A 24,680-nucleotide genomic window follows, 5' to 3' on the forward strand; every position below is an offset into this window, starting at 1 on the left:
CTTCTCCAATTATTTTCATTTTTTAACTAGCTTTATTTATTTATGACTGTGCTTAGTCCTCACTGCTGTGCAGGCTTTTCTCTAGTTGTGGCCGTGGGGGCTACTCTCTAGCTGCAAGGAGCAGGCTTCTCATTGTGGTTCCTTCCCTTGTTGTGGAGCACAGGTTCTAGGGCTTATGAGTACATATGTAGTTGCGGCTCCAGAGATTGTGAGCACAGGATCAATAGCTGTGGCACACGAGCTTAGTTGGCTTCACAGCCTGTGGGATCTTCCCGAATCAGGGATTGAACCAGTGTCTCCTGCATTGTCAGGTGGATTCTTTACCACTGAGCTCCCAGAGAAGCACCCTCCAATTATTTTCAAGCTTAGAAAAATTTTGCTCAGTCTCAAGTATTTCTTTGATATTAACAAGTTCATCATTTTCATGAAGATTTTCAGGACTAGGGTGATGAGAATCCCCAGATCATTTTGTCTAAATACATAACCCAAATTAATTCTTCAATAATTTTCCTTGTTTTATTTTATAAATTACCATTGTCAAAGGGGAATAAAGAGAGGGAAAGTGAGAAATAAAATTGTTACTCTGGCTAAAGAGAAAGAGAAGAGAAAGAGGGAGAGAGGGATGGAGTGAGTGAGTGTGTGTGTGTGTATGTGTGTGTATAAGAGAGAACAGAGGTGAAGGTGCTTTCAAGTTTACCATGTTCATCTCTATCCACAGAGACATCTTGATTTAGAGAAAAATATACAGAATTTGGAATCTTAAGACCTGATTCTAGATTCCTTCCAGTTGTGCTTTTGGCACTAACTTTGAGAGCCTGGGAAAACCACAAAGCCCACGTGTCTTAGTTTCCATGTCTGAATTCTCATCTGCATTTGCATCCTGAACTTGCATAATGTTACAATGCTCTAACATCATTATATACATCAAAGCCATAGCACTATGAAGTTCTATAAATGTCCAACAACTAATAAACTACACCACTACTGTTCTCATTAACAAGTATGTGTGCCCAATTCTGGTCTCCTTCCACCAACTATAATCCTGTTATTACCTCTCCCTATTTTTTGTTTGTTTGTTTTTGGAAAGGTGGGGTGCTCTGTGCTTCATGGTAAACACTTTAGGCAAATTATTGTCCTATAATTTGATCCATCACTTCAAGACCTTATGGACTTAGGCTTCCAAGAAGACAAATAAATGGCCTATCTTACTAATAGATAGGCCAGCTTAACATGAATCCTCATTAATCTCTACCTTTTATTTGTGACCAGGTTCTCTGTTTACAATGCTCTGAATTCATTGTTTGAACCAGAATAACCAGCCTGGGAGGAAATTAGGTCCTATATATACTCAAAAGCCAAAATGAGGCTCATAAAAGTGATGCACTTGTGTCTTTAAGGAACTGTTGAGCTCCTTTGAGGTCACAAGGTATCCACTATCCCTACCACTCGTATCCCTATCATGCTCCGAGACCCATCCAGGAGTACATATGTACACTAACAACATTTGATTGTTGTTATCATATTTGATAATAACAAATATGAAATTCACATTTCAATATATTATAAACCCCAGAAGCAATTGCTGATTTTGACCCGAATTCCATAATAAGTGAAAGTGATGCAAACAGAGGATATATATACATATAGAGATATTCACGTATATGTGAATACTTACTGTACTGACAATTTCTTCCCATGAATTCCCCTGGGCACTCACAGGAATAGTTAGCAACAAGGTCTGTACATATCCCACCATTTTTGCAGGGCTCAGCTTCACATTCATTTATATCTGAGGAAAATAGGAAGAAGAGAGAACGAGAATTATTGGTGAAAAAAGATAGATTTTTAGAAGGTTTTAGGCATTTCAAATAAGAGAAGGTCTAAATAATGTCATGTGCATATGTCTTGTCAATAATATAAATGGTGCTTACAATAGACAATTTATTAACAATCAAACTAAGTCAAGTTCAAATGGAATTGAGAATCCAAATCCAACACAACTAAAACACTCTCTAATCCTGAAAATAAACATGACTAGTTGGGGAAATATTCAGTGTGTCCTTAAAATTAAATCAAACAAAATAACCCTGATTGAGAAATGAATTGGTATCACTTACAAGATCTAGACACCTCCCCAGCAGCAACCACTGCCAATTAACACTGTCTCATTTCATCTTAATTCATTAAAATTCTAACTGACAGAGATGTTTTAGTTTCTAAATAGTTCACCTTTGATGAATGCAATGAGAAGCAAATTAGAGTTAATAGCTAAAGCTTGTTACATGCAAAGTATAATAAATGTAAATGACGATCATTTCCTAATTTCATTCAAGGGTTTCTAAAGTTAGGGTGACTAAAGGGATTTACCTTTGATATACTATTATTATACCTGATGAAAAATCATATGATATATAAAACATTCAGCAAATTATACTAAATTCCATGCTAATTTTGGATAACAGGGACAATAAATGGGATTTTGAACTAAAAAAAAAAAAAAGGAATAATGATGAACTCAGTGAAGTATCAATCACCAATATTTGCACATCATTTCCTCTAAGCACAGCCCCGAGTTTGGCTCTGTGGGAACTAGTAAAGTAAATGGAGGATGTACACGGCTCTGACTGCTTTCCTTCTATCATCTGTTTCAATTGAACACCTGCTCTGCTCCTGTCCCCACAACCGCCTCTTAAATACCTAAATGCTCTTCCTTAGGAATCGTCTTTCTGTGGGCCTTTCCCTCTCACAGTCAATCCGTGAACTTTACAAATGCAGGACCTGTCCCAGTACTGTTCTCTGTACCCCCCAAAATGCCACACACTCTATCTAGAAGACCACTAGTGCCCAGTAAATATTGCTTGATCAAATATCTAACAAAATAGTGGTGCAATCTGAAGAAAATTATTTCAGACGTGTAATATGCCTTCTGATAAACATATCAAAAGCTATCTTAAAGTTCTGGGTTTTCATGGTGCTTAAAACAATATGATCATTAAATTACCCTCTCAATATTAAACAAGAACAAAATATTAGAAAACTTCTAGTTTTCCTTTTCCTTTAACATCTTTCTTATAAACAGGATCTCCTGCTGGAAGCAGATTCGTTCACCCTCTCATTCTCAGGTTATGGCAAAGTTTGGTCTAAATTTCTTTAGGCAGGTGACTGCTTTATAAAAGATTTCTTGTCCTTTTTGGTTTCTGGTCAACTGCTACATCTTGAGGGTGGAGATAATCCATGACTATTCAGAAATAATCTAAATCATTTAAACCATGCCAGAGTGTTCAATCACGTCTGACTCTTTGCTAGTTCAAGGACTGTAGAGCGCCAGGCTCCCGTGTCCATGGGATTCTTCAGACAAGAATACTGGAGTGGGTTGCCATTTCCTACTCCAGGGGATCTTCCCAACCCAGGGTGGCAGGAGGAGTTTTTACCACCTGAGCCACCTGGGAATCCCATTTTAAGCAAATATTAACATCAAATAATAGGATTAAATCAGAATCTGATCATTCTAAGAAACAGCTGTGTACTATAAAATATAATAGACTCAAATTTTTGACACTAAAACTTCCATGAGAGGAAGAAGGAAGAAAGGAAAGTACTAAAGGAAGAATATGTCATTCATTCATTTTCTCACCTGATGAAATATTTAGCTCTTTTTTCCCCTCAAAAATTCATCTAGTCTTTATTTATATGGGATGAATGTGAAACATATTTTCATTAAATTTTGAAACTGGCACAGAAATCACTGTGTTATTTATTTTCTTACCTGCTCAGTACAAGGTAGGGGCAATAACTGGCTACTTTGGAACATGCCTAATGTATCTTTGCCTACATCATATCTATGGCAATTTGTTTTAGGTGAGGTATGTCAGTGGCCGATAAAAAGTTAAATCATCAGGTCTTAAAGAATACATTGCCTTATTTTGTAAAGTTAGACATAAAAAAGTATTCTTATTATATATATGTACATATATCTATGTGTGTGTGTGTGTGTATGTATGTATGTGTATGTGTGTGTGTGTGTGTGTGTGTATATATATATATATATATATATATATATATATATATATACTGAAGTGATACTGAGTATTAATATCTGAAAAAGACCACATAAGGGGAATAAAATTTGATCTTGGACTTGAGGGGAAGTTTCAGTTAGGATTAATAAAAACAGGATGAAGATGGCATTGTATTAACATTGCCGAGCAGGGATCCAGAATGAGTCACCGCTTTGAAGAGGAGTGTTCATGGTGTGATGGTGTGTTCAAGCACACAAACAGCAGTTTGTCTGGAGCAGAGAGTGGGAAGGAGGGTGCTAGAAACCAAGTATGGAATGTAGGTAGGGGCCAGATTACCATGAATGCCCAGTGTCAACTAAGGGAGACAGGCTTTCTCTTTGGCACTGAAGACGTGGAACTGGCTGAGAAGGTAGCTTCTCTGTACCCTGGTTTCCTAGAAAGACCTAGAAAAGCCACATGTGTAATAGACTTAAGAAATGAATGCAGGAAGGCTGTATAGGGACCCACCCAGGATTTGAAGCTAAGGGATATAACATACATTTTAATTCTCATGTAAGAGAATTGCCTTACCTGAGCATTTCTCATTTCAATATTGACCTATATTACAAGTAAAATCAAACTCAGCTCTTGAGGCTTTGAAATGTTAACAGAAGGAAGTCTTCACAGCTGATGATATGTGACAAATCAAGAGTTATTATATATACTTTTAGGATATGTATGCACCATTTTTCTTTGCTTCCTCATTTCTTCTATGTTTTAAACAATAAGTAGTCCTTTACACAGGAGAATGTGAATTTAACTGAGATTAATCAACCTTTGAATTTCTATGTACTTGTTCATCAGACTGGGTCTACAATCACCAACAATGAGGTTAAAATTAACAATATTTGTTTCTAAAAATACAGTTACACCTTTACCCAGGGGTTGCTTTTGAACTGTGGTATTGGAGAAGACTCTTGAGAGTCCTCTGGACTGCAAGGAGATCCAAGCAGTCCATTCTGAAGGAGATCAGCCCTGGGTGTTCTTTGGAAGGAATGATGCTAAAGCTGAAGCTCCAGTACTCTGGCCACCTCATGCGAAGAGTTGACTCATTGGAAAACACCCTGATGCTGGGAGGGATTGGGGGCAGGAAGAGAAGGGGACGACAGAGGATGAGATGGCTGGATGGCATCACTGACTCGATGGACGTGAGTTTGAGTGAACTCCAGGAGATGGTGATGGACAGGGAGGCCTGACATGCTGCAATTCATGGGGTCGCAAAGAGTTGGACACGACTGAGTGACTGAACTGAACTGACCTGAACTTTAGGTGGAATGAACTGAAATTGCATTTGCTGAAGAGAAAATGCTTTCTAGCCATTATTCAGTTTGTGATAGATAAAAATAACTACCTTAACGTAAATTCATAAAATTAAAAACACTATATTGAATTTCATACTTTAATAAAGTAGCAAAATAAGTAAAACATTTCTATGTACACACCTAGTAACATGTAGGCTCAGATAACAGATACAAATTACACAGGAGCTTTTATATATCAATATAATGTAAGAGTTCTTACAGCGGTGAAGGCTATTTGCACAGTGATTAACACTGAAAGCAATCTAAATGGAAACAGACCTCAATTTGGATAAATCATATTTAATTAAAGACTGGATATAAATGTTCACAGAATATAATGTAATGAAATGAAAGTTAAAGTCCTTTGTAATAAATCACGTACATCTCTCTTTGTCATAGATCATGCCATTACCATTTCCAGAAAAATGTCCTCATATCTTGGGCTCCAAAATCACTGTGGACCGTGACTGCAAGCATGATATTAAAAGATGCTTGCTGCTTGGGAGGAAAGCTATGACAAACTTAGACAGTGTATTTAAAAGCAGAGACATCATTTTGCTGACAAAGGTCCATATAGTCAAAGCTATGGTTTTTCTAGCTGTCAGGTCTGGATGTGAGAGTTGGACCATAAAGAAGGCTGAGCACCAAGAATTGATGCTTCTGAATTGTGGTGTTGGAGAAGACTCTTGAGAGTCCCTTGGACAGCAAAGAGATCAAACCAGTCAATCCTAAAAGAAATCAACTCTAAATATTCATTGGGAGGACTGATGTTGAAGTTGAACCTCCAATGCTTCAGCCACCTGATGGAAGAGCTGATTCATTGGAAAAGACTCCGATGCTGGGAAAGACTGAAGGCAAAAAGGGGCAGAGGCAGAAGATGAGATGGAGATGGCACCACAGACTCAATGGACATGAATTTGAGCAAACCCCAGGAGACAAAAAAGGACAGGAAAGCCTGGCCTGCTGCAGTCCATGGGGTCGCAAAGAGTCAGATATGACTTAGCAACTGAACAACAATGAACTTCAAATACATTGAGAATTTCTAAAGTATTTTATAACTAAGAAAATTTTGATACAGCAATTCTATATAAAAATAGGAATTTCTATATTTGGTTATTGTTATAGTTCATTTATAATGATTACTTTTTGAGTTTTTTAGTTCTATGACTGCTTCCCTGAGAATTGTTTTTAAAAGTAGCATCATTCAAAGCTAGATTTTATAACAACACATCTAGCTGAATCCTGATTTCTCACTGAAAACATTAAACTTTGCTGCCTACTCTCTAGCTGACTGAAGGACAGTGGAAAGAGTTGAGCACAAATTCCCAGATATAAACTCATGGTGCATGTGTGTGAAGAAATTAAAAAGCAAAGCAAAGGAAGGAAGGGGAGAAATAGATGAGAGAGTAGATAGTTGATCACAACAGCAGGCCTATCTTTGAAACAAAAAGTACTCTTCAAGGGTTTCCAGACCCCTTTTCTGTTGTAAATACAGAAACTCATTAGTATTATATGTATAACTTAGTTTCTTTATCTTTACCATTATTTTGCCCTTAGCCCACCTTACACAGATTTGGAAAGGTATGCTGCAGTCTTTCCTCTTAGGCTTGGCTTTTTGCTAACAGAAATAATGTAAACCCATGCATTCTCTGGTGGTGTCACTGTAAAGAAGTCTAGTAATTGCAAAACACATAAATTCATTGTGATCATTCTGAGTACTCATGAACTTGCACACATCTGCATCATGAGAAGTGCTCAGTTACTTCGAGTCTTTTTTTTTCTTGATCTTTGTTAGACCCATCACTGTGCAAAATATAGCCCCAAGCCCATGAAACTGACTTCAAAGTAGTAGGTTAGCACAGAGTTTTTAAAATCAAAATTATATTGGATTGGTCACAAAGTTCATTTGGGCTTTTCCATAATTTACAGAAAAACCCAGATTAACTTTTTGGCCAACCCAATATTTGCTAGTTCCTTTATCTGTGTCTTCAAAGAACAATGACTTCTCTGGGCATGAGTCTTGCTACAGAAATGCTGCTGCTTCTTCTCAGATAATTATATTTAAATAATCTGTAATCCCATTCTTCGTTATAGACTCCACCAACTGGCCAGAGATGAAATGGAGATTTCTGAAGTCTAATTTGCTAGGACGTCCAGTGGAAACTTTCAAAATGAATTGACTAAATAGTTAATTAATTAATTAGTTTTCAAACTGGCTCCCATTTGCAACATGCAGAATAGAAATGACTGCACGTTGCACTCGTGGGCCATCGGAGTGCCAGCTTACCCTTGCTTCTCTCCAGAGCTCCCGAGGTGGGCACCATCTAGCCCCAGTCATTCAACTACATTTACTTTGCCAACTCGGCCTGGAATATTTTCAATACTGACCATCATTTAGACTAGGACATCCGCTCCTTTTTAGGACAGAAATCCATGTAACGTCCTCTTGAGTGGAGGAAAAAAGACAACTTAATTCACTCGGGAAATGACCTCCTTTTGATCCCCAAGTGTATTCAGGTCCCATGAGCATTAAGAAAGCACAACTGATTGTCAGGCTGAGCACCCTCATTTTGATATATTAAAAGGATACCATAATTAAGCCCTTTTTTTCCTTCTCAAAGACATAATTCCTTGGCTCCCTTACTCCCTTCCCTCAGGTTGTCTTTTTTCCTGCAATATTGTTACTGACTGTTAATTAGCCAGCAAGAGCTTATTTTCAAGAGTCTGCTCTTTTTGATCCTTAACAACCTATCTTCCCTGGGCTCCCCATTAGTGATTAAATAGTCTCCAGACCTCCTGTGAGTGACTGTCTTTTAAAATTTGACCTTTTATTTTTTTTCTTATCTAAAGACTACAGTTATTCAATTTCTTTTTTAAGGCTGAATAAATTATGATGAATTTCTAGGAATTCTGTCCTCCCACTCAGATACTGAATTTAATTAAGTCATAATCCGAATAATCTATAGGACTCCCCAATCACTTCTGGGACAAGACAGTATATTTTTAATTATGTGTGCTTGAATGCTGTTTTGATCCAGCCTTTTGCTATATTGCTAGCAATTCCTTTTAAAATAGCAAATTAAAATGAGCCTTCTTCAATCAGAACATATCACACACAAACCTTTTATAATAATTTACTGATAACTTTCATTACCAAGAACAACAGTGTAAAAAAATATCCAAGAGGTATTTACCCATCACCACTTACTATTAAAGATAGTATTCTATGCTTATCTGTATGGCATCCTGAAACTTATTTTGGGATCTCAATTTTGATGCAAAAACCTCTGCTACTGGTAACCAGGTAGAGCCCAATTCTCTAGAATGTTTCCATATAAAATTATTTCAGTAAGGCTTTATTTGTCTTAATCAGATATTTGGCCAACAAGGTAAGACAGCCATTCTAAGATACTTATAAAGCCAAAACCAGGGAATATGGAAGAAGGGTTGAGGGAGGGGTAATCAAGAGGGTGATACAACTCAAATATTAGAGGCCTTGAAGAAATTCATTTAAAAAGCTATATGAAAAACACAGTAGATGCCAAAATGAACCAATGTCTCTGGTAAAATTTTTTTACCAAAGAGCAAACCATTGCAAAGAATATTACCTTGGGGACATGTGGCATAGTAAGCTGACCTGCAATAAATATTTGCTGATTGGTAAGAAAGAACTGAGAATATCAGAGACCTGGGGAATCTCCATGTGTACTAGGACAGTGAGTTCCTTGGTTGGGGCAGATGTATCAGCTTATTTCTAAAGGGGTTCTATCAGGGAAAATGGATTTAGAGCAATGCTTCCTTTAAAAGTTAGAACTTTAAAATATACCAGATACAAAGCCACCCCACTAAAGATTCTAATTTAAATAGACTTGAGTGGAATGAAGGCATATTTATGTTATACACTTTATTGTTATACAGTCAGCCTAAGATTCTAAGGGTAACTGGGGTTGACAGTACATAGAACCTCTGTGCATAAGCCCATCTATCCATCCACCCATCCTCAGTTCTCTGTTAGGTTCCAAGAACGCAAAGATTAATATATCATGGTCCCTTACTTTCCTCAAGGCTCTTATAGTACAGTGTGTGTGTGTGTGTGTGTGTGTGTGTTAGTCGCTCAGTCGTGTCCAACTCTTTGCAACCCCATGGATTTGTCCGCGGGATTCTCGAGGCAAGAGTACTGGAGTGGGTTGCCATCAGTAGACAAAGTGACAAGTGCTCTAAAAAATGGATGCTAAGTTTCTCAAAGAAATTCCAAATATCAATAACTAAATTACTCTAGCAGACTAGACAATGTTGAGTTTGAGAGGAGTCTGACTGTGGAAAACACTTCTGAGTTATGTCAAGTTGTAGCTAATTACTCTGCAAGTTATTTTTCTAAAATAATAAGCACCTTATTATTCTGCACATTTGATAGTGACTCCTCACTGTCCCATAGTTCTTTGCTCCAAGTATAAAACTTATATATGTTTCCCAATTTCCTATTTTTATTATGTGTGATATAATTTATATATTTTTGCATATTCATAATGGTCTATCCAAAATTAATTACTCTATTCTGCCAGATGTATGTTAAATTAGTTTGCTAGCAGTTCTCTCAATTTTAGTGGTTAATACTAAGGTTCAACTGTTTTGGATTTTTTTTTCTATAGTGAGCTATCAAAAATCCATAACTGGCTAAATGAGTTGGGATTCACATGGGAAGCACAGCTACAATTCACATGGCTGCTTTTCACCCACCCATTCACTCACTCACTCATTCCTTCATTCATTAAAACTCTGGTGAGCACCTTCCATGAATCAGATTCTAAAATATATCATAGGATACATCAGGGAATAGGGATAGCTCTAAGAGGTCTCACCTCCTATAAGTCTATTCAGAGAGATAATTATAATAAAATGTGTGCTACATATCATTATGTACAAAATGTACTGTGATCACAGATGAGGCAACAGCTTTCTCTAGAGGAGATGTGGAAGAAGGCAATATTTGGTTCGTGTTTAAAGGATCAGCAGGAGATTTTAGATGTGTTACAGTGGGAAGGAACATAAAAGGACACAATGTTTTCAGTGAGAACTGAGCACTTTCAAATGTCTGGATATGCACAGAGACTACATGTGTGGAACTGCTAGGGATTGTGGTGACTAGCTAGTCTGGGACTAGATTTTTACACCCTTACAAATCAAGTTAAGGAGTCTGAACTTTAGTCCTTGGATATTGGAAAGTTAATAGAGAATTTAAGAAGAGTGGAAAGGGGGGCAGGAATTCAATAGATCTGAGGTTTAAAAAGCTCATTCACTCTAGAATTTCATTACTGGTAACATTTGGAAAAATAATTAAAAAACTTGGAAGGGAAATTTAAATTGACTATATCACTCAGACCATACATATAACATGATGACTACGGCATGCATTTTTAAACATTAAGCTTGATTTTAAATGCATAGAGACTTCTTAATATTTAGGGTTGCCAGATCCAGCAAATAAAAATACAAGATGTCCATGCAATATTTGACTCATAGCTTATCAAAAAAAATTTTATCTGCAATTCAAATTCACCTTGCCATCCTATATTTTATTTGGATATCCTACTTGCATTGTCAACTAGAATACGATCTCTCCATATTTTCTTTCTTTCCTTTTAAATAAGCACTTTAATTTCAGCAATATGGCCATGCTTTCCATTTTGTATATTCAGCAGACCCTAAGGAAAAGTACCTGAAGTAGAAAATCATTATTGACAAATGAGTCCTCCTCAGGCTTTTGCTCAAACTAAAATTTATTGCTTGAATTCAGCAAAGCAGTTCATAATCTTTAGAATTTACCTATATGTAAGCTTCAGTGTATTATTTATATAGTTATACTTGTATATATTCTTCAGCTATGTAAGAGCCAAAGAAACTCACTTCTAAATAGACAAGCAGTTGGGGATTTCAGAAATAAAATATTAAGATATTCATTAAGCCAAAATCACTTAAGAATTTGAGAAAAATTACTAGGATGAATAAAAGAATTGGGGGAAAATTTGAACTCTTATCAGCAAATTAATTCAAAACAGTTTGGAATATATAATATGCATGAAACCATAACCACTTATTTCACTACATATACAAGTTGTAAGTAGAGAGTTTAACACTGATATATCATTTTAAGACATATTTTTATCAAGAGAAGCTTTTAAAGGAGTAAACTGAAACCAGGTTGAATTATTTTTCTCTTCAATGACAGTAATAAGCAACAACGACAGACAGTAACTTATACTAAAAATGATGAGCCACTAAAAGCATACAAGCAATGCCACATTTAAATAACAGGCACTGATACACAGTTATATTTTGAATACATAGAAACTTTAGCTCTAGAATTAATTTCTTAAAAATAACTGCAATTTTTATTAAGTATGTACAAATAGTACTTTGGGATGACAACCTATTGACAACAATTAGCACATTCAACCACTTGTACTATGAGCCAAACATTGTTTTAAGCATTTTGTATTTATTATCACACCTTCTGAGCTACTTACTATTATCATGAGTTTTCCAGATGAGTGACTTGAGACATTGAAAATATAAAACACTAGCCTAGAGTCACACATACGGTAAAACTGAGATTAAAACCCAGATAATTTGTCTTCAGAATCTGTACTATTCACCAGTTAACTTCACCACCATTAGGAAATATGAAAGTCTTTCACCTTCACTTCATGGTTGCTTTCAAGGTGCCACTCTATGTGCTGAGGAGGGCAGAAAAGTCATACTACCTAGTCCTTGATCTACAAACGTAGTGGGATTCCCAGTGATTCATTCAGTGGTAAAGAATCTACCTGCCAATGCAGGAGACATGGGAGATGCGGGTTCAATCTCTAGCTAGAGAAGATGCCCTAGAGGAGGATATGGCAACCCACTCCACTGTTCTCGCCTGAAGAATCCCATGCTGTTGCTGCTGCTAAGTCGCTTCAGTCGTGTCTGACTCTGTGCGACCCCACAGACGGCAGCCCACCAGGCCCCACCGTCCCTGGGATTCTCCAGAAAAGAACAGTGGAGTGGGTTGCCATTTCCTCCTCCAATGCATGAAAGTGAAAAGTGAAAGTGAAGTCGCCCAGTCGTGTCCGACTCTTCGTGACCCCATGGACTGCAGCCTACCAGGCTCCTTCATCCATGGGATTTTCCAGGCAAGAGTACTGGAGTGGGTTGCCATTGCCTTCTCCGGAAGAATCCCATAGACAGCCACAAATCCCATAGAAATCCCATAGACTGAATAGGGACAGAGTAGTATTAGTATTGCCACTCTAGGCCAAAGACTCCAGCACTAACATCTTAGTTTGGAATACTTTTCCCTAATTCTTTTGTTCCTTTTAGTAATTTTTCTCATACTCTTAGTTTAGGCTTAATAGGCATCTGTTTTAATTTTATTCCTGAAATTCACATCGTTGTCTATTTAGAAATGGACATATTTGGCTCTTACATTCTTTTATACTTGCCTTTTAACCTTACATTCTGATGAAAAGAATACATTTTTGTTTCTTTAGAGAGGACATGGATCTATTTTATACCTGTACAGTTGGAATTTTTATTTTTCAAAGGAGATAATTCACATTTTTAAAAATCTTTGTTTGCAAGATAACACACACACAGATAAATACACAGAGCAATAGAGTTAAATGTGTTATTGTTAAGACAATCTGTGCCACAGTCACCAAGGTCAAACACAAGAATAATGCCAGCACTTCAGAGCCTTCCTTTGTCCTTCCATTCACAACTTTCTCTCCATCCTCACAAACATAACTGATTTCCTGCTTATTATGGCAATCCCAGCCTCACTCTGTATGGTTTAGAGTTTTGTTGCCTAAATACACATTACTAAATAGTACCTTTTATATTTGCCTTATCGTGTATTTGAAATTTATATTAGAAAAAAGAAATCATTCAACATGTGCTCTTTTGTTTGAGGCTTCATTCAAAATGGTTCTACAGGCAGTTGCAGTGAGTTCATTTTCACTGCTTTATGATATTTCACTGTAAATTATATGACAATGCATTTTTCCTTTCTATTGTTTATGGCACTTCTGTTGTTAAAAATAAAAGCATCCATGAGTGCACTTGTGCATAAGCATATTGAACTTTCTCTGGGTATACCTAGGAATGAAACGGCTGAGTCATTTATATACTTCAGTAGATAATGCCAAATGGGTTTTTAAGTGGTTGTATCAACTTGCACTTTGATCAGCAACTTAATTCATAATATTTTTGAAGATACAATACATATGAAACTTGCATTTAATCACTTGTTTCATATACAAGTTGTAGATAGAAGGGCTTAATATCGATATATCATTTTAAGATATTTTATCAAGAGATTTTTTTAAGGGAGTAAATTAAAACTTTCAACTCACCAGGCTGAATTATTTTTCTCTTCAATGACCATGATTATTTTTTAAACACTGACAGTAACTTATACTAAAAATGAAGAAGTAATGAAAGCATATAGGCCATATCACAATTAAATAACAGGCAGTGATACACAGTCACATCTTATATATAAAGAAAAATAATTTCACTTAACTCTAGAATAATTTCTTAAAAATAACTATAAATCAGTCTCACCTACATATATATGTAGACTCAGGTAATAAAATAAGAATGGTTCTGACTTTTACATTTATTTATTCTTTAATTAATTAATTTATTTTTATTATAAATGTATTTATTTTAATTGGAGGCTAATTACTTTACAATATTGTACTGGTTTTGCCATGCATCAACATGAATCTGCCACGGGTATACATGTGTTCCCCATACTGAACCCGCCTCCCACCTCCCTCCGCATACCATCTCTCTGGGTCATCCCAGTGCACCAGCCCCAAGCATCTTGTATCATGCGTCGAACCTGGACTGGCAATTCATTTCATATATGATATTATACATGTTTCAATGCCATTCTCCCAAATCATCCCACCTTCTCCCTCTCCCAGAGTCCAAAAGATTTAATATCTTTGAAATTTTATATCATAGGCATAGTTAAAAATAATGAAGTCTATTATACTTTAAAGCTGCTTTAAGGATTAAATGATGTAATTTATGGGAAAATATCAACTTTAAGGACCAAAAAACAACTGTCTACAGTATTATAATATGGGCTAATTGATATTTCTATCGTTCAGTTGAATGTTTATTTATCATGTTGCTGGATAAAAAACATAGGTATATTTTTAATGAGACTTTCTGTACACAGATACTTCTACTTTTGGGGTTATCATCAGGGTAAATAAATGGGTAGCAATTTAAAAAATGTTCTACAGAAGAGCAGCCCTTCCCTGGAGAGGCCCAAAAGAGTATTTATCCCCACAACTGCAAAGCCCATAGGAATTTTGATCCACTGAATGGAGCAATTTAACAGACACCCTCAATATACTTATTTCTAAAATGTTGCCATTTACTATTTTTAAAACTAGTACATTGACTCTCCATACATTGGGTCTAAGAGATCACCGAGCTCTGTATCTGATAGACATATGTTAATGGATGGTAGAGAACATTCCTTTCAAAATTCTTAGGCATTTCACTTTCTATCAGAGTAAAACAGCTGGGTGGCTCAGTTCAGTTCAGTTCAGTCGCTCAGTCATGTCCGACTCTTTGCAACCCCATGAATCGCAGCACGCCAGGCCTCCCTGTCCATCACCAACTCCCAGAGTTCACCCAGACTCACGTCCATTGAGTCAGAGTTGCCATCCAGCCATCTCATCCTCTGTCGTCCCCTTCTCCTCCTGCCCCCAATCCCTCCCAGCATCAGAGTCTTTTCCAATGAGTCAACTCTTTGCATGAGGTGGCCAAAGTACTGGAGTTTCAGCTTCAGCATCATTCCCTCCAAAGAAATCCCAGGGCTGATCTCCTTCAGAATGGACTGGTTGGATCTCCTTGCAGTCCAAGGGACTCTCAAGAGTCTTCTCCAACATCACAGTTCAAAAGCATGGGTGGTTAGATTACCTCAATTCCAGGACCTCAACTGCATAATTATAGGAGGTTTCCTGGCTTGCTGGCAGAGCTGGAGGCAACACAACATGGTCCACACTCAAGGCCACCATGGAAGTTTCTGCCTCAGCAGCTGACTCACTCTTCAATGCCAAGTGTTCCTACAAGCCTCTAATCTTTATATTTTATTTTTTCTCCCATACTTATTGTTAAGGATGCCAAATCAGCATATTTTATTCATTAAAGCAATAATGCACTGGGATTCAAGAGAAATCTTGCTTCTGGCCAAGACAGAGTATAGGAATGAGAAGTGCCCTTCTGCCTGAAACAACCAAAAAATAAAACAGACAAAACAAATGAGACAACAGTTTTCAAGACACTTGACATTAGGAGAGAAAGGGTAGTAACAAACCAGGTGAGTTCTACAAGTGCCCAAGTTGACTGCCTTAAGAGAGATTCCAAGCCATGGCACACTGAAGAAGAAGCCAGGTGGAACCTGGCCAACTCCATGAATTAAAAGAGGAAGATGAGTCTGGAGAGCCCAGGAGGCTGGAGTTTGCAAAACAAAGTGGCTATAAAGAGGCAGCCCTCAGGGACCTGCAGAGCATGTCCTGAATCCTGCAGTGCTCCCTCAGGAGTTCAGCAGAGCGTGGAGCAACCCATGCAAGTGAAGAAAATACTGAGGAAGGAACCATCCAAATGGCCCAGCACGCGTGTGTGCTCAGTCACTCAGTCGTGTCAGACTTTGTGATGCCATGGACTGTAGCCCACCAGGCTCCTCTGTCCACGGGATTCTCCAGGCAAGAATACTGGAGTGGGTTGCCATTTCCTTCTCCAGGGAATCTTCCTGCCTCAGGAATGAAACCTGCATCTCTTAAATCTCCTGCGTTGGCAGGAAGAATTTTTACCACCTGGACCAGAGGGAGCAATACTTGGGGATAACACTGGCCAGGAAAACTACCAATTCCCTCCAATTAGACTGGGAAACAAACTAATTCCTGGGGCCCTGAGCAGAGAGGCACTGAGTTAATTATTCCTGCATTAAACATCTTACTGGTCCCACCTAACAAATTTCAGAAGACTCAGAAGAATAAAACCATTTTCAAGTAATTTAACCTTGTTTATGAAAGCTCAAGAAGATATACAGGAATACAGATTATCCAGCAGTCAACATGGTAAAATTCATGTCAGGATTCCAGTCAGGGTTAACAAACATGTGAAAAAGTAGGTAACAAGCATATGGAAACTGTGATAACTGATGCATATATTGGAAATGTTGAGTACAGACACGGAAAATATAAAAAGAGACCCAAATTGAACTTCTAGAGATGAAAACTACAATGTGAGATGAAAAATACACTAGAAGGAAATAAAGCAAATTAGATACTTCAGAAGAAAAGATCAGTAAATATTTAAGATATTATAGAAACTATACAGAATAAAAAACAGACAGGAAAAGAACCTGGACATCATGAGTTGTGGGACACATAACGAATAGGTAGCCTAAAATAGATGTAATTGGAATCCCTGAAAAGAATGGGCAGAAAAATATTTGAATACATAATTTTTCCAAATATGATGAAAACTATATCTGCAGATCCAGGCACCAGAAATGCCAAACACCAGAAATATGAGGAAAAGTAGACAAAGACTCAACATGATTACAAAAGATGTAAAAGTAATTCTGTGGATGTCATCTTTTCAGGAGATAATTCTGGAACAACTATTTAAATAACTACATGACAATTACAAACAGATAAATAAAACAAATAGATCCATATCATACACTACATGCAAAAATTAATGCAAAATGAATTATAGACTTTAGAATAAAACCTAAACCTCTAAAAAATTATAGGAGAAAGTTTCTTGGGATTCAGTTTTAGGCAAAGATTTCTCAGACATAACATCAAAAGTATGAGCCACCAACATTGATAAATTGTACTCGAACAAAAATTATAAAGGTACATTTTTCAAAATTAATTTTAAGAAGTAAGCCACAGATTGGGAGAATATATTTGCACATCTAACATCTGATAAAGTAACTGTATGCAGAATATATAAGGAACTCTCAAGACTCAATACTAAGAAAACAAATGACAACAAATGGACAAAAGATTTCAACTTCAGAAAAAAAAAATATGAATGGAAAAACATATAAGATGTTTGATATCATGTGTCAATGCTGCCGCTGCTAAGTCGCTTCATCATGTCCAACTCTGTGCGACCCCATAGACATCAGCCCACCAGGCTCCCCCGTCCCTGGGATTCTCCAGGCAAGAACACTGGAGTGGGTTGCCATTTCCTTCTCCAATGCATGAAAGTGAAAAGTGAAAGTGAAGTCGCTCAGTCGTGTCCGACTCTTAGTGACCCCATGGACTGAAGCCTACCAGGCTCCTCCATCCATGGGATTTGCCAGGCAAGAGTACTGGAGTGGGGTGCCATTGCCTTCTCCGTCATGTGTCAATAGAGAAATCCAAATTAAAACAAAAAGTTATCACTACACAATTTTTACAATGACTAAAATGAAAAAGACCGACCATAACAAGTATTAATGAATATGTACAGGAATTGAACTCTTATATACGGCTGGTCAGAATGTAAAATAATACAATCAGTTGGGAAAATAGTTTGACAGTTTCCCCAATATTTAAATGTGTATTTACCATATGGTCCAGTCCGTCCTCTCCTAGATATTGACCCAAGATTAAGTAAAAAGTCATGTTCAAATGAAGACATGTATGAATATACACAGTTGCTTTATTTGTAATAGACAAAAATTAGAAACAACCCAATGCCCATCAAACAGCGAACAGCTCAAATGATTATAATTTATAGCCATACAACTGAGTACTACTCAGCAATAGAGAAGAATGAACCACTGGCACAAGCAACAACATGAAAGGTTCTCAAAATAATTATGATGAGTGAAAGAAAACAATCCAAAAAGTACATTTATTTTTGACTCTATATAACTTTCCAGAAATGCAATCTAATTGATAGAGGCAGAAAAAAAATCAGTAGTTCTCTGGGATGAAACTGGAAGGACAGATGAGAAGGATTATAATGGGGAGGGAGAAACTTCTGAGGGTGATGGAAGTGTTCAAAATCTTTATTAAGATGGTTGTTTCACTGGAAATAGAACTGCCATATGACCCAGCTATCCCACTGGTAGGCATGCACATTGAGAACATCAGAATGGAAAGAGACACATGTACCCCGATGTTCACTGCAGCACTGTTTACAACAGCTAGGACATGGAAGCAACCTAGATGTCCATTGGCAGACAAATGGATAAGGAAGTTGTGGTACATATACTCAAAGGAATAGTACTCAGCTATGAAAAGGAACACATTGGAGTCACTTCTAATGAGGTGGATGAAACTGGAGTCTATTATACAGAGTGAAGTAAATTAGAAAGAGAAACACCAATACAGTATATTAATGCAAATATATGGACTTTAGAAAGATGGTAATGATGATCCTATATGCAAGTCAGCAGAAGAGATACAGATGTAAAGAACAGACTTTTGGACTCTAGGGAGAAGGCGAGGGTGGGATGATTTGAAATAACATTGAAACATGTGTATTACCATATGTAAAATAGATGACCAGTGCAAGATTGATGCGTGAGCAGGGCACTCAAAGTTGGTGGTCTGGGACAACCCAGAGGGATGGGGTAGGCAGGGGATGTGGGTAGAGGGTTCAAGGTGGAGGGACACACGTGCACCCATGGCTGATATATATCAACATATGGCAAAATCCACCACAACACTGTAAAGTAATTATACTCAATTAAAATAAATTAATTAATTTTAACAAGATGGTGGTTTCACAGATGCATATACATGTCGAAATTGTATTACACTGTATATTTTAAATATGTGTATTTTATTGTATGGCAAGGATGCCTCAACAAAGATTTTGAAGACAGTGATTATGTCAGGTTCTTTCTATAATCTACTTATTTACCATCTGTGGGTTTAGTTGTACACAGACATATGCATCCATGCACACACACACTGCATCACAATAACAGGCCCCAAAATTTAATGAGGGACATCAGCCTTCTGAAATTCACATCAGAGATGGTTTGTTTTCTTTTACATTTACACTTCAAACTGAGAGCCATATAGCCCAAATGAAATGAGGCAGACCTTATTGGGAAGACTGAGTAGTTTAATAAAACATACTAATAGAAGGAGCTGTATTCATAAAAATGACAAAAATACTAATTTTTTCACAGTAGTTCACCTCCTGCTTTGCAGGTTATTTTCATCACTCAAGAAAGGCTTTGCAGGAAGCCTTAAATGAAGATGAATGGGAAAAAAGTAACATAACTGCAAGATTTTCTATTGCTCATATATTTTTGGTTTCAGATTGGATTTATTTCTGATATGGCTGACTGTCAGAAAACCGAAGATTATGAAACTATAACTGAGGTTTCCCATACCTTCACTAATAGTTCTTATTTTCCAGAAATTTTTTTGCACTAAGTTCATAGAGTATATTGATGTGTATGTATCCTGGACTCTTAGGATCTATTTAAGAGGTTGGAATTTTCATATAAAAAGAATGAAATGCATTTCTTTAGTTTTCTTTGCTCCTATATGAGATGTATGACTTTAAACACACAGGTACACATGCATATTTAAAAGGCAACTTTTATTATTAATTCATTTTAATATACAGTAAGATAGAAATCTCAGTGATATTAATTACTTACTATGTAATTTCCCATTGTAAAAATAAGCCTTCAGGGCAACAATTTTCATCATCTGCAATGAACCTGATTAAAATAATTGGCTATTTCCATAACAAGTGCTTTAACAAGTGATCCTATGTCAAAGAGGACCTGGTCTGATTAGAAACTGCATTGTTGCATTATGCTATTATCAGATTAATGCAAATAGAGCTTAGTTCCTTTTAATAAAATCCAATGACTTGTGAATTGGACTATCAGTTAACTATCAGTTAATAGTAAGCATAAGTGTAACCCCATCTCCTTAATTTAGCTGTTTAATTTGGCCCTGAGTATAATGACTTTAATTTACACAGCAAAATGTACTTCCCCACCCTTGTTAAATCTCCATCAGTGTTTCAGAGAATAAAGGAAGAGAAGTGAAGATGAGAAGCTAAAGGCAAAGGAGATAAGGAAAGCTATATCCATCTGAATGTAGAGTTCCAAAGAATAGCAAGGAGAGATAAGAAAGCCTTCCTAAGTGATCAATGCAAAGAAATAGGAAAGAGTAGAATGCAAAAGACTAGAGATCTCTCCAAGAAAACTAGAGATACAAAGGGAACATTTCATGCAAAGATGGGCACAATAATTAGTACAGAAATGGTATGGACCTAACTGAAGCAGAAGATATTAAGAAGAGGTGGCAGGAAGATGCAGAAGAACTATCCAAAAAAGACCTTCATGGTCCAGATAACCACTATAGTGTGATCACTAACCTAGAGCCAAACATCCTGGAATGCAAAGTCAAGTGGGCCTTAGGAAGCGTCACTATGAATAAAGCTAGTGGAGGTGACGGAATTCCAGTTGAGCTGTTTTAAATCCTAAAAGATGATGCTGCTGTGAAAGTGCTGCACCCCACATGCCAGCAAATCTGGAAAACTCAGCAGTGGCCATAGGACTGGAAAAGGTCCTATGTAAGAAAGGCAAATGCCAAAGAATATTTAGACTACCACACAATTGCACTCATCTCACATGCTAGCAAAGTAACGCTCAAAATTCTCCAAGCCAGAGCTTCCACAGTTAGTGAACTGTGAACTTCGAGATGTTCAAGCTGATAAAGAAAAGACAGAGGAACCGGAGATCAAATGGGCAACATTTGGTGGATCATAGAAAAAGCAAGAGAATTTCAGAAAAACATCTACTTCTACTTTATTGACTACACTAAAACCTTGATTGTGTCGATCACAACAAACTGGAAAATTCTTCAAGAGATGGGAATACCAAACCCCTTACCTGCCTCCTGAGAAATCTGTATGCAGGTCAAAAAACAACAGTCAGAACGGGACATGGAACAATAAGCAGGTTCCAAATTAGGAAAGAAGTACGCCAGGCTGTATATGGTCACTCTACTTATTTAACTTATATGCAGAGTACATCATGGGAAACGCTGGGCTAGATGAGCACAAGCTGGAATCAAGATTGACAGGAGAAATATCAATAACCTCAGATATGCAGATGACACCACACTTATGGCAGAAAGCGAAAAACGAAAGAGCCTCTTGATGAAAGTGAAAGAGGAGAGTGACAAAGCTGGTTTAAAACTCAACATTCAAAAAACAAAGATCATGACATCCGGTTCCATCATTTCATGGCAAATAGATGGGGAAACAATGGAAACAGTGAGAGACTTTATTTTCTTGGGTTCCAAAATCACCGCCAATGGTGACTGCAGTCATGAAATTAAAAGATGCTTGCTCCTCAGAAGTAACACTATGACAAACCTAGATAGCATATTAAAAAGCAGAGACATGACTTTGCTGACAGAGGTCCGTCTAATCAAAGCTATGGTTTTTTCCAGCAGTTATGTATGGATGAGAGAGTTGGACCATAAAGAAAGCTGGATGCCGAAGAATTAATGCTTTTGAACTCTGGTGTTGGGGAAGACTCTTGAGGGTCCCTTGGATAGAAAGAAGATTATACCACTCAATCCTAAAAGAAGTCAGTCCTGAATATTCATTGGAAGAACTGATACTGAAATCTCCAAATCTTTGGGCACCCGTTGAGAAGAACTGACTCGTTGGAAAAGACCATGATTCTGGGAAAGATTGAAGGCAGGAGAAGAAGGGATGACAGAGGATGAGATGGTTGGATGGCATCACTAACTCATGGACATGAGTTTGAGCAAGCTCCAGGAGTTGGTGATTGATAGAACAGCCTGACGTGCTGCAGTGCGTGGGGTCACAAACAGTCAGACATGACTAAGCGACTGAACTGAACTGATGTAGTTTGAATTAAATGTACTTCAGAAATGAAGTTAATATTTTCCCAAAGTAGAATCAATCTATAAGATACTACAATAATTAAAGTGCTTTGATTAATTTATCAGAGGTAAATAACCAAAATCAATTGATGAATCTATTATACTGAACATAAAAATGTATTTTTGAAATCTGTAGACCTCTTTATAAGTATTACCACTAAAGTATACTAAATTCATATTTTAAAGAAACATAGAGGTCATTATAATTACACATATTACACACTTATTTTTATCTTCTTGCACACTTATTTTTATCTTCTTACACACTTATTTTTATCTTCTTACACAGTTAATTTTATTATACACATATATAATTTTATGGATGTATAATTTTTTAGTTTCTGGATTTTATTCTATCTGATTCATTATCGATAATAACTCATTTTACAAATGAGTAAATTATCTTCCAAAACTACCTCCTATTATCCTCCGTGCCTTCTGAATTTTCTTAATTGCTTTCCTTCTTCTACTGATTACCATTACAGTCTGAACCAGCATATTTAAACCTGCTATTTGTTCATAAACCTTAGACATCATTCTTAAAAATCCCTTTCCTTCCTTTAGAGTCTCACTATTTATTCCACTACCAAAATTTTATTTCTGTTTTTCCAACACATTCTTTTCTATCATGGTAAGTGTGTCAGTGAATGAAAGCTACAGTTAAGTCTGGGTAACAATCACAAACCTCCATAGCACACAATATGTATATTTATTTCCCCAACATTCAAGTGTCAGTGAGGGCTTGTGGCATCAGGAGATATCAGGTGGGCTCCACAGAGGAGCTTGGCTTTGACCTAAAGATACTGCCGTGCTCAGCTCCTCACTGACATTTGTGCTGAAGTCTGCTCCCTTTGTGACCATTCTGAGATCCAAGCTAAAGGTAAAGCAGCTATCTTTTGACCTCATCCATGTGACATCAGAAGTTCAAAAATAAAAGTGAAACATGCAAGACTTCTTAAGGCCTAGGCTCAGAAGTGGCTCGCTGGCATTTCCCTTCATTCAACTGGTCAAGCCAAGTCACATCTCCAAACTCAGTCAAGGAATGAGAGAAATACATTCCTCCTTCACAGGAAGATGCAAAGTTACATATGACAAAGGATGAGAATATACGTAGGGACGAAGAACAGTGGCAATATCATCTGCTGTATATGAATTCTCCAAAGTCTTGTGTATAATTAATCGTAAGAAATGGGAAATGAAGAACATTTACACAATTGCACAACAATATAAATATAATTTACTATAGAACCAAGTAGAAGAATGTTACTGCTCTTTATTAAAAATATAACACATTATGGAGGATGTTCTAGCATCACTGTCAAATGGACTTCCTTTGATACATTCTATCAATTGTTTAAAATCATGTCACATTTAGATGCTTCATATTAACTGAGTGTTTATTTTTCTTTCATATTTTTTTCTGTAATATTTGTTTTTCTTGTTGTGAGAAAAACATATTCAACATACGACCACAGTCTTTCCCTATTTTGACTGAAATTTATTCCCATGTTTCTTGAAGAGATTTTGGTGGGATCTGCTGATTTCTTGTTCTGAGTTGGGCTGCTTGCTTTCTGGGGATGCTGTGAGCTCCTTCCTGGGGTTTCTTTTTCTTGCCCCCCTTTCCTTCCTTCTCTACTTTCTTGGACACTCAGTTTATTTTCCATATTCACTTTTCATTGCCAATATCTTCAGGTAAAGACTTCCATGATGGCTTAGTGGTCAAGAATCTGCCTGCAATGCAGGAGATGTGGGTTCGATCCCTGGATCAGGAAGATCCCCTGGAAGAGGAAATGGCAACCTGCTCCAGCATTCTTGCCTGGAAAATTCCATGGACAGAGGAGACTGGAGGCTACAGTCCATGGGGTCACAAACAGTCAGACATGACTGAGCTATTGAGCATATCTTCAGGCAATGTTCACGAAAGAAGTTAAGAAAAACATTATTTTGAGCCTTTTTCTTTTTGTCCCCACACCTAAATAAAATATAGCTGGTAAGAGAAGTCTAAATTCAAATTCATGTATTCCCGGAAATGTAAAAGTACATTCATTCCTTCATTGAATTCTAATAAAACTGTTGCTGTCTGGGAAGTTTGAAGTCAATGAAATTTTTGCTTCTTTAGGGTTAGCATGTAACCTCTCTTAGGGATTTTGGGATTTTCTCTATATCCAAATTTCACTATGATTTATCTGGATATATCTTGCTTTGTGTTCATTGCTTTGGTACTGATAAATTTATTTCAATATGAAGTATTAAACGTTTTTGCCTACAATTCCTCTATTTCCCCTGGATCTACAAAATTGGTCCTATGTTCAATTTCTTAAATTGACTCTCCATGTTTGCTGAACATATAT

At 36.9% G+C, this 24,680-nt stretch overlaps 1 protein-coding gene across 12 annotated transcripts in view; it reads right to left on the bottom strand.

Moving 5' to 3' along the window:
* EDIL3 (EGF like repeats and discoidin domains 3) overlaps positions 1 to 24,680 on the bottom strand; it is an 818,524-nt gene that overhangs the window by 223,561 nt on the left and 570,283 nt on the right. For 11 of the 12 annotated variants that reach the window (XM_055563384.1, XM_055563418.1, XM_055563390.1 and 8 more), the window contains one exon: positions 1,676 to 1,789. The exons of the other annotated variant lie outside the window; for it this stretch is intronic. In XM_055563384.1, coding sequence (XP_055419359.1) covers positions 1,676 to 1,789 — 114 coding nt within the window. The remainder of the gene's footprint in view (positions 1 to 1,675; positions 1,790 to 24,680) is intronic. 12 annotated transcript variants of the gene reach the window in all.

The sequence above is a fragment of the Bubalus kerabau genome, chromosome 1 (genome assembly GCF_029407905.1).
Source record: "Bubalus kerabau isolate K-KA32 ecotype Philippines breed swamp buffalo chromosome 1, PCC_UOA_SB_1v2, whole genome shotgun sequence".
NCBI lineage: Eukaryota > Metazoa > Chordata > Mammalia > Artiodactyla > Bovidae > Bubalus > Bubalus kerabau.